The following is an 11,603-nucleotide window of genomic DNA, read 5'->3' on the forward strand; positions in this document are numbered from 1 at the left end:
TTTTTTTTTTTTTTTTTTTTTTGAATCCCTAAATGCTGTGAGCTGACTTTATTTCCTGCTTAAATGGTATTAAGATACTATGGGTAATGTGTGTATCTTTAGCTTTCTTGATGTGTGCTCTAAGGTAGTGTTGCATAATATAGACACTGCAAAGAAGCTCTGCAGTGGAATGAAGCAATGAGGGCATAATAGTGCTGTTCTGTGTCTTCACGTAGCAGTTCTTACGAACATACTACAAAAGAATATTCAGCCTTACATAGTGTCTCCAGCCCAAGTTAGGGTGATATTCCATAGCTGAGTAAAGCCAGGATCTGGCATAGTTGCTTTTACCTGCATGAAGTAGGTTTTTGTGCTATACAGACATCTTATAAACAGCCTTTCTCCAAACATACTCTTAGTTCTTCTCTTAAAACAAAAGAAAAAAAGGCTGCTACTTATTCTTCTAGAAGGCAGAAAAAGGGGAGAGGAAGTGAGCGAGAATTACTTTCTCCACTCGAGTGAAGTGTAATGCAGAATGTAGTGCCTTATAGTTTTAGGAAGTCCACTGAAGGCATAAACACTTTTGAGCAAACAGTATTTACCGTTTTTTCTCTTGAGATGCTGCTCATCTTGAACTGTTCAGGTTCTTCTTTGTAGCTGCAGCCAGTATTCTTGACTGTTTTTCTCATTTAGGTACAGTTTTAGCTCTTAGCTGAGTATTTCTATTTAATTTTGTGACACTGATCTACAAATGAAGGACAAATAAATGAATGAGGACTACCAATGTCCAGAATTTCTTGAGTAGCAGAAGCAAGGAAAGAGGAATTTCCTTCCAAATTCTCCCCCTCCCCACCAACTTCTGTAGTTGAATTTGCTGTATTCTAGCTTTTTTTTTTTTAATAGGATTGAGGGTGTGGTTTGAAATTCATTACAACAGGGGAAACTGTAGAGCTGTTAAAGGACATTCTTATTCCCATGACGGTGTCATTGCTGCTGCAACTGTGCTGAAGCTAGGTCATGCTATAAACTGGATTGCTGAAAGGATACTCTGTCTATGAGGGAGGAGAGAACTTCCCAAAAAGGCATGCCTTTATTTTTTTAATAGCCACAGGTATTTCACTGATCTGGTATACAGTGTAGTTCCAGTTACGCTGGAGAGATTCTAGTTACAGCTGAGGAGGTCTGATGAAAAGAGATAGGAGCAAACTGTGAGGGAAAGCAGATACTCTTAAAAACTAGCATTGTTACCAGAGAAGTACATGAAACTAGTTGAAAAGAAGATCAAACTTAAATACAAGACACTTGTTTTGGTGCAGTATGTACTCTGATTTCTTTTCTCTCTGCCTTTTGACAGGAAAGCGCTAATTTTTGTGCCATATACTGATATATAAGTGACTGTAGGAGAGTCAAAATATTTGGAGAGTATCTGTAGCATTGATTAATTACCATTCAATAAACTACATTAATTGCATTTTGAATAAAATAAAAATGTTACTGAATTTACCTTTTTTTTTTATGCACCTGAGTTTAATGATCTTATACTTTGGCCTGTGCAGAAAGAAGTAAATACAACAGTTAATATTCATACTTGCATCATCTGAATCTAACTGCTATTTGATTTGTCCTGTGATTTGGATCCATTCTGTTGACTTAATTCCACTTATATTGCAAATTGTACTTGATTGACATGTGTTATGATTGAATAGTTACTATGCCTGTACTGACAACTTACTGTGAACTCCCTTTGGGAACAAATTGTACATATACTTCATTAAGTGTTTCACCTATAATAGGTTTTTGATGAAATCTATTTTAATATCTGTCATTAAATACAGCTTTAGAATCCTTTATTTTATTTGATATGTGTTGACAAATCTGCAGGCCAAAATTTTCTAGTTGTCAGACTCACTTTCCTAGTTGTTCTGTGTTGTACAACCTGTAAAAAAAAAAAAAAAAAAAAAAAAAAAAAAAAAAAATTTTGGTGTAGTAAATCAAAAAATTTTATGTTTGAACAGGAAAATAACACCAGCTGTTTTGTTTTGGTTGAATCTGCCTTCACAAATCTTCAAAACCTTGCTATTGCTGTAGCATATCAGAGTCCTGTTTTATTAGAAGGACCAATCGGATGTGGTAAAACTTCTTTAATTGAATATTTAGCAGCTGTTACAGGACGAGCAAAGCCTCCTCATATTTTGAAAGTCCAACTTGGGGATCAAACTGATAGTAAGGTAACTGATGAAGTTGTTTTATAGTTGGATGATCAGACATAATTTTTACTTAAAGCATGGACTTAATTTTCTAATAAGATAATGTTTAACTTTTTACCCAAAGACCCCACAACCCCCAACTCTAGTATTGGTCTTAACTATTGATGAGAATAAATAAATGTGAACAAAAATCGCAGTTAAGCTTCAGTAGGTTTTAAATTCTGTGCGTAATTGTGCTGTATCTGTTTCATTCGAATTATGTTTTATCAGGGTTTTTCTATGTGGAAAAGCCTTATTGATTTTTTTTTTTTTTTTTTATTAAAAAAATTTGTTTTGTATTGGAAAAAATTATTCTAAAATGACTCAAGCTGGTGCCGAAGGCTGTATGGACACTTTGATTTCAATTTAAGTGAGCTAATGTCAGTTTAATCCAATTCCAATTTTTTCTGGTAAAAGTGAGATGAAGTAAGATCCTGTGATGTTGAGGACACTTGCACTTACATAGTAGTGATCTAGCTCTACCTGTAGAGATACAACCAGAGCCGAAGGTAACTTCACATTCTTCTGGTTTTGCATATATAAACTTTGAGCTTGAATTCTGTTGTTTGGCTCAATTTATATTTAGTTTTCCAAGGTGGTTAGTATCTACCAGAAGAGCTATCTGAAGGCTTTTATTAGAATGCATGAGCGCCTTCTTTACTTGCACAGAACAGCTGATTTCACCATCTCACAACTATTCTCTGCAAAACTATCTCTTCATATACATGAGTAAGACCACCATATTAAGAAAAAGTGATAAAGCTCAAGGAACAAAATATGTAGTAATGAAACCATAAACTTAATTATTTAAGGAATGCTTAAATGTGGAAGTTACAACTTTATGGAGAAGCAACACTTGACTGTTTTTGTATCTTTGAATAACTTGCTTTACAATTCCTCTTACTAGGTTACTCACAGACTTTTCAAAAATGTAAAATAGAGTTCAGGGCAACCCTAGATAGTTTTGTATGTTATACTGTTGATTATTTGTTAATTACAGTGGTACAGCTCTGTAAATTCACTTCCAATTACCTGGTTCATTTTAATTACTATGTTTCAGTTATATTATGATAGATGTGGAGGGGTGAAACTTTTTTTTCCTTAATTAAAAAAGGTGTAATGCTGGGCACAGATTATCAAATGGATTGTTTAGTAATGTAGAGGCTAAGTAGGTGTTACTTATATACCAGCTTTGGTCATTTTTGAAAGATTTTACTGAGTTTTTAAGGGATGTAATGAACAGGTCTCTAATTTACTGATTGTTTCCGTCATAGACGCTGCTTGGAATGTATCGTTGTACAGATGTACCAGGGGAGTTTGTATGGCAACCTGGAACCTTGACACAAGCTGTTACCAAAGGTCATTGGGTACTTCTGGAGGATATTGATTATGCTCCTCTGGATGTGGTATGTAGGTTCATGTTCGCTGTAAGGTACTGGTCGTAAGGCCCATACTAACAATTTTTGGAGTCTAATCACCATGAGTTCTGCAGCAGCGTGCTGAAAGTACTGTCCCTTTAAAAGGGGTTAGAAAGAATTAACCTGTCTGTCTTCGTCCGCATAATTAGCACACCGCATTAGTTTTTGTCATTGTTTTAGAGTAGTCGTGACACTGCCAGTCATGCCAAATTTCACTCTGAAGGTTTGAATTGTCACTGATAATGAGCTATGTGTCTTTTAAATCATGTTTTAATATTTGAAAACAAATATGGCCCCAAACACCACAGAATATCGTCACTGTATTAGAGTGGTGCTGTTAATAAGATTTTTTTTTTTTTTAATTGTTTTGTTGTGTGATTTTGGGTTTGGTGTTTTTTTGGTTTTTTTTTCCGTACACATTTCTTACCTCTGGCTTGGATATTAAAAATGTGTTGTTACATTAAGCAGTACAGGTTTTAACAGATTTCCTGCTTTCAGCTCCAGAATGACTAGTTAGACTGTCATTCTTCCCTTTTGAAGTAATGGCTGCTGAAAGCATATCTTCTGCAAGAACGATGTTGTAGAGATGCTTTGCTGTATGGGCCTGCTGGACATTTTGCAGATAGTTGTTTTCTTTTATATCTGTTCTGTAAAGCATCCTTTGCGTGACTAAATAATCTGACAGCTTGTTTATTGGGTTCCAGGCTTCTGAAATATAGGGAATTTATAAGAAAGCCAAGAAATACTGCTTGTATATACTAGATAGTTCTTCACTGCCAGAGGGTCATGCACTTATTTGCTTCTGTGGACTCAGCTCATTGCACTCATCATAAGCATGCCCTGAGTAGTATCCTGCATTCATCTCCCCCTTTCTTCAGGCCCTCCCTGTGGGCATCCCATCTCCTTTCTCTATATCAAAGTCTCCATGCTTGCCTCCCTCTGTGCTGAGGGATCATTGTGGCCCTACTTACCTTTTTTCCTTCCACCATTATTACTGTCATTCTGCCTGGAAGGACAGATTCTTTAAATAGATACCAAATTCTCCTGGGGGTAGCAAGGTATACACTGAAAAAAGTTGATGTTTGAGAATGACATCTTTGAAGTGCAGGTCATCTTCTTTTTTTCAGGCAGATAAAGAAAATAGTGTTTCTGATGTGAAAGTGTCAAATAATTCATTTGACAATTCAAAATAAATAGTTTTGATTTAGACTTGCAGTGTAAAGACTGTCACTTCCATTCTCTTATCATTAAATCTGGATACAGGAGAAAGAAGATAGGGAAACATTATGCCTGTGACTTCCACTGCTGCTTAAAATTACTGGGGACTCTGCAATTCCTGTTAGTGTCACTTGGAAGTACAATCTGCAGGAGCAGCAGTTGCTGACAATGTAGTGGTGCTCCGTGGAACTGCTCTAGCATCTCAAGTGTGAAATGAGATGGGTGTGCTGTCTGTTACAGTTTCACAAAAAAAAATTGTTTAATAAATTTTTTTCTCTTCTCCAGATCTCTGTGCTGATTCCTCTTTTGGAAAAAAGAGAGTTGCTAATTCCTGGTCGTGGTGACTGTTTAAAAGTAGCGTCGGGATTCCAGTTTTTTGCAACCAGGAGGTAGGCTTGTAAAGTTAAATGAGGTTAAGAGCATGGATATCCTATTTTTAAGTCAAAGACAGCAAGTGCAAGGTACTTGGTCAGGAGTATTTTAGCAATTCCCAGTTAACAAGCAATAGGAGCCACAGAAGTTGTGAAAGGATTTTTTTCACTTTAGAGCAACCTTATATTACTACTGGCTGAATTCAGTCTTTGTACAGAAAAGTCACTTCAACAAGGCTGAAGGAATGAAACTTGCTGGGGGGTAACCCTACCAAACCAACCCCCCACCAAAACAAAATACCACTCTCGGCAATTACTGTGTGAAAAAGGTTTGTGATTTATAGCCACAAGGTGTCTTGACTTGCTAGTTTTTACAGCAGCTGTGTAAAATATTTCTTAGTTTTGCTGATGTTGGGGTAGTTGGTAGTCTGACTACTGAATGTGTTTAGTTTTCTGGGTTTTGTTTTTTATTCCACCTTCTTGAGCAGTTGTACACATGTGTTCCCCGGAAGATATTTTTTAAGAGTTTCATCAATAATGCAAGCTGAACCCTGCATCTATAATAAGATAAAGTTATTTAATTTGGGAATCATGAAAAAGAAATGGAAGGAAAAAAAATAAAAAAAAAATCTGATTTGTGAAAGTCTTCTTTCAGTATAGAGGTTTGTAATGTTTTCTAACCAGAAGAAGATTTAGGGTACTCTCTGTCATGGTTTCACTGTAGTAATGGCTCGTGCATCAGATGTCAAAATGTTGTCTTGTATATTAAGACATAATATTGTATCAAGATTAAAGGTTAGGATATCTAGAAGGGGAATGGTTACATGGTTTTCAAATGTTTTGTAGTTTACTTCAAAGCCTTTAATGAATTTTCCTGCTTTTTTCTTCCTTCCACAGTTTTTGATTTATCTGGTCTATTTTTTTCTGGAATTGAGTCTTTTGGATTCAACTCTTTTGGTTGCCTCATCTCCCAAGATTTTCTTCTTTGGTATACTTGGTCCACAGTTTGTGTAGCAGCAAATTATAGTTTCCATTGGGCTAGTGAGAGCAGGTTCAATAAGTGTGTTACAGTTTCCAGCTATGGAATATTATTTTAAAAAAAAGGCAACAACAAAAAAAAAACAGCAAAAACAAACCAACCACAGAACCGATATCTAATGCTTTGGATGTGCCAGGCTACTTCCACAGTGGGTGCGTAGTTATATGTGCAGTAAAAAAAAAAGCGCAGAACAAAATATATGATGGAAAGGACTGTGAGCCTGAAGAATGAGGAAAAAGAATCAAGAAAGATACTGGAGGGGAGAGGGACTGGAGATGCTTTTTCTGCATCTCTGCAATAGGGCACAGACCCTTTAGGATCTGTGAAAGATATTTCCCAGGCCGCTTCTGTCAGGCTCCTCTCTTTACAAAGGATTCTGTATGTTGCTTCTGATAGCCTTAATTTATTGTCAGTTGTCTTTCTGCAAGTATCTCTAAGGAGATTTTGCACTACAGGGGGGAAAAACACTGTAATAAAAGAGCAGGTAATTTGGAAAGCAGATAGGCAAGGTAGGGTACGTGACAGTGGGTACGTGACAGTACAGTGACAAACAGTGGGTGATCTAGGCATGCACATTATGCTGCAGCAGCAGTATGCAACACGTTCTTTGCACAGGAATGCACTGAAAATGTTGAATTCTTCAGCAAGACACAATATACTGTGTTTCTTCATGTTGTTTTGATTTAGGATGTTCAGTTGTGGTGGAGGTTGGTACAGACAGCAAAGCAGCCATGCTGCTCTTTTGGACAAATATTGGACCAAAATACATCTGGATAACATGAGCAAAGGAGAACTCAAGGAGGTATAGTGTGTGTTGCTGTATTGTGGCATGTGAATAATTGTTTCAATTAAGGGTAATAAATGTTTTTCAGTAATAAATTTGATCCTTATTTTTATCTCCAAGTTCCACAATACACCTTTATCGCTTCAGATCTATGCTGCCGGTTTTGAAGTAAATGGACAGTTTGTCAGGAAAATTTGAAGTGAATTGGACAACAGTTCCTGGAACTTGCCTTGGCAAACACATTTCTGCTTTGAGTGGGTCTAAGAATCAAATTACTTTGCCATTTTGTAGCCCACAGATTTAAAAACAGAGAGAAAAAGGGGGAAGAAAAAAAAGAAAATGGACCTTACTCTAATCCCGAGTTCTAAGCTTTGAGATTAAAAGTAGTTGGTCAGTTATCAATTACAAATGGCTGTTTCTATTGACATCTTTTGTTAGCATCTCTAACAATCTAGGGATTGTTTGCTTCATGTAGTCCTTCAAAAAACTAAAGGACCCCAGGACTTAAATGGAAATAGTTCTCTAGAGATCCTCCTTGTGACACCGAGCTCAGAATAGGATCTGATTTTAAAAGAGCCTTGCCTAAGGGAAAGGGGGGTGAATAGTCTCTAGCAGAAGCGTTGAAGAGAAAGTTCTTAATTTTCTAGAATGAAGAAGACAGTTTTTCAGTAGGATTCATCCACTCCTTGGAACTCGTTCAGCAGCCAGCACAGTTACGGGTGACTGTAAATATCTGTGCGTTTTTCCACTTTGTCATTTGTCAACTAATTGTTAGGAATGGGGCAAAAACAGCACTTATTTTGTACTTGTAGATTTTGTTGGAGGGAAAGCAAGTAGATGCATGGGGAGGCCTCTGCAGACAGTTTGCTGGAGATACACATGCTTGTGTGCTGTAGCTGCTTCTGGTGCAAATAGATCCATGTGGGCAGGAATTCTAGGAGCTCACAGCTGCAGTATTAAAAAAGGCTATCTGGCCGAACTGATGTCAAAGATGACCTCCAGAAAGGACCAATATTCAAGTGAAGCTTGGCTGTCAAAACCTTAAGAAAAAAGGAAGCTTCGGTACTAAATGTGTCACTTACCACTAGGTTATTTCTGTTCTTTCTTGTAACTTTGTAGCTCAAGTCACAAAAATATATAAATCAAACACTGTAAGATTCTCTAGTAGTAGAAGAAGAGACAGTGGTAGAAAACACCCACTTACTTGGCTTGAAAATAGACTCATGTTCTTCTGGTTAATCTTAAAAGTCAGTTTGGCAGGGTAGGACCAGTGTTCCTGGCCTGTATCTGTGAAAAGCTTATTTTGGGAAGCAATAATTTTGGTTGGCAAGCCTTAGTGGAGAGAACTGAGCTGAAAGGAAATTACAGAAGAAAAATTAGCCCCTTAATGTGTCTTTGTCAGCATGGTGAATAGACAACTTGAATGCTCAAAAAAATTCAGTCATAAAAAGGACAGGAGGTAAGAACTTTTGTTACCAGTTGTAAAGTTGTATGATCATGATTTGAGTTTAGATAGGGTTGAATGTACGCTTTGTTCTTCCTGTTGGTATTTGTGCAAATGTATTAAATGAATTGGAGTACAGTTGAGTTGGCAAAATTCACCTTTGGCATCCAAATCAATATACAACTCACAATGACTTTTATTTTCTTCAGATGAGAGACTCCAAGAGAGCGGTTTTGTGTAGCTTGCTAGCTTGAGTATCTATTCAAGTGTATCCTGTTAAAATTTGGGGGGCTGATGGTTTCCTTCCAATGCTAAAGATTTTTTTGTTTGTTTGTGTTTTGGGGTTTTTTTTTCTTTTTTTAGGTTCTTCAAAGGAGACACCCCAACCTTGCTCTTGTAACTGATCACTTGCTAGACATTTACATTCACCTTACTGGAGACAAGTATCAGGCATCAGAAAACAGTACTTCTGGCTCCAGGCACGTGCCAGAAGATTCATTAGAACCAAGATCTGAAAATAAGAAACCAAATCTGGAAGGACGAGAACTATCTCTAAGGTTGTCTTTTTTTATATGTTTATTAGAAGGAAATTTAGTCAGCTAGCTGCAGAGATAGAAGGGTTTATCTATGTTATTTTTTTTATTTTTATTTTTTTTAAATAATGATAAAAGTTTGAATTATTAAACTGGAATTTCATAAAAACTGGAAAATCCGTTTTTCATTTTAAAATAATAATCAAGGTATCTTTTAAAAAAATCTGTCTGAATTATTTAGGACTTTCTATTTGCCATACTTTTTTTTTTTTTTAGGAGAAAGTGTAGGTTTTGTCGTATGTGGTGCTGAGTTGGTATCAAGCCATATGGATTACTTCTCAATTCATTTTAACACAAAATATCAGTTCTAGTTAAAAACTGTTGACTGAAATGTACTGTATAATGTTCTCACAATAGCTAGTAGATAATGTTTTCAGCAATTGTATATGTTTGCTTATCTAGATAATTTCGTATTAGACACTCACAGCATTCTAACTTACAGATGACTGAAAATAACCAGATCTGTAGCGTACTATTAATTTCAGAATTTTTATGATGAAATGCAGCTTGATGTTCAATTATTTCTTCCTCGCCTACCAAATGTCAGTTCTATTCATGTGGAATAACTGTAACCGGTAGTGCTTTGTGAATTAGTCAGTAAATCCTAGGTGTGGGTAGTACCTAATACTTTTGTGAAGCGGAAGAATGCCACTAATTTTAAAACAGCAGTTGTCTTTCTAGAATTAGATGTTTCCTTTTCTTGCCTTTTGGAAGATTTGTTGTTGATAAGGAATCAGTATCTTGAAAACGTAGTTTTTTATACCTTCCTGGATGAAAAGCTTGGTGCTTTTTATTTCTTCAGTTTCATAATTACTTTATGGCTTAATGGAATATGTACTACCTATTTCTAAGCAATGTATCTGAAAGCAACGCTGTTGGTCTTTATATGCTCAGCTACTTTTTAGAATTAGCATCCTATTTATATGTCTTCCCCGTTGTGTACAACTTACACAACTAAATGTGCAATTGCCAGAAGATGACATAATGACCTAAGCTGAACATGAAAGAAGGTGCTGTGCATTTTGGCTTGATTGTACCAAATCTTTTTGTTTTTCTTTTTAGAGACTTACTGAATTGGTGCAGCAGGATTGCTTACAACTTCGACAGTAATTCTTCAACCGCAGCAGTGAATATTTTTCAGGAGGTGCGGTAAGACTTGATCCAGAAACTGCTTACCCAAATTCTAGCATTGTCTCACAAATCTTAAAATACTCTATTTGGGAATGTGAAATGAGAATTTACATTTAGTTTTATCTGAAGCAATTGGACTGTAGTTGGAATGTTTGTGATCCATCTATCGGAGGCTTTCCTTACTACTAGGAAAACTGCAGTACTGTGCTGAAAGCCAATCCAGACTTACTACTGTCATACAAACAGCATGCTGCAACATGATTTTAACTGATAGGAGCTGGGATTGCATAGGACTGAGAGTAAAAGTTTTAAGGTCTTTTCTTTTTTCTTGTCATATGAGGCTTCTTTCTTGCTTTGCTATGCATCAATTTACATTGCAGGTTTGGAATTTTTCAGGTGTGCATCAGTCAGGTAGTTTTAAGACGTGAGATCTTACAATGTTACTTCCTTCTCCATTTTGGTCCATTCATCTAAAAATAGCTTCTGTGACTGGGCATTGAAAAGTTTTTACTTTCAGTAGAAACCCACTACGTTACAAAGTTTAAAAGTTCTTATTACATCCTTTTGAACTCCGTTGTTTAACTCGATCTGTGGACAGTGAAATAATTTTATTTACCATGGCTGGATTGGATTCAGGCTCACATAAGTTAGGATGGTGCTTGTCAGATCATATCATACAAAATTTGTGTTGAAGAAGTTGGTTTGTTTTCCCCTTGGCAGGCATTGGACTGTTTCACAGCTATGCTGTCCAACCAAGGGAGCAGACAGAAAATGGCAAAAGTTATTGGAAGTAAACTAAACATTTCCAAGAAAAAGGTATGTTGAGCTATAATTAACATGATGTTTGTTGGTAATATTCTATAACTTGCAATTTTTCTAGTGGTTAATTTAAATGTGTTCTGCTATTTTTCTTAAAAATGATGCTCATCTCTCTGTCCCAATGTCCTGGTTTTGGCTGAGATGGAGTTAATTTTCTTCCTAGTAGCTGGTACAGTGCTGTGTTTTGGATTTAGCATGAGAATCATGTGATAACACACCGATGTTCTAGTTGTTGCTAAGTAGTGTTTATACTAAATCAAGGACTTTTCAGCTTCCCATACTCTGCCAGCGAGGAGGTGCACAAGAAGCTGGGAGGGGGTATAGCCGGGACAGCTGACCCAAACTGGCCAAAGGGATATTCTATACCATGTCATGTCATGCTCAGTATATAAGCTGGGGGGAGTTGGCTGGGGGGCAGCGATCACTGCTCGGCGACTGGCTGGGCATTGGTCAGTGGGTGGTGAGCAATTGCACTGTGCATCACATATTTTGTATATTCTTTTATCATTATTATTATTTTCCCTTCCTTTTCTGTCCTATTAAACTGTCTTTATCTCAACC

The 11,603-nt window shown here is 36.6% G+C and overlaps 1 protein-coding gene across 1 annotated transcript in view; it reads left to right on the top strand.

The window, feature by feature from the left end:
* MDN1 (midasin AAA ATPase 1) overlaps positions 1 to 11,603 on the top strand; it is a 111,535-nt gene that overhangs the window by 8,142 nt on the left and 91,790 nt on the right. The window contains exons 6-13 of the mRNA XM_009281958.1: positions 1,219 to 1,247; positions 1,995 to 2,207; positions 3,500 to 3,631; positions 5,147 to 5,250; positions 6,959 to 7,073; positions 8,863 to 9,056; positions 10,155 to 10,236; positions 10,944 to 11,039. Coding sequence (XP_009280233.1) covers positions 1,219 to 1,247; positions 1,995 to 2,207; positions 3,500 to 3,631; positions 5,147 to 5,250; positions 6,959 to 7,073; positions 8,863 to 9,056; positions 10,155 to 10,236; positions 10,944 to 11,039 — 965 coding nt within the window. The remainder of the gene's footprint in view (positions 1 to 1,218; positions 1,248 to 1,994; positions 2,208 to 3,499; positions 3,632 to 5,146; positions 5,251 to 6,958; positions 7,074 to 8,862; positions 9,057 to 10,154; positions 10,237 to 10,943; positions 11,040 to 11,603) is intronic.

The sequence above is a fragment of the Aptenodytes forsteri genome, unplaced genomic scaffold (assembly GCF_000699145.1).
Source record: "Aptenodytes forsteri isolate BGI_AS27 unplaced genomic scaffold, ASM69914v1 Scaffold20, whole genome shotgun sequence".
NCBI lineage: Eukaryota > Metazoa > Chordata > Aves > Sphenisciformes > Spheniscidae > Aptenodytes > Aptenodytes forsteri.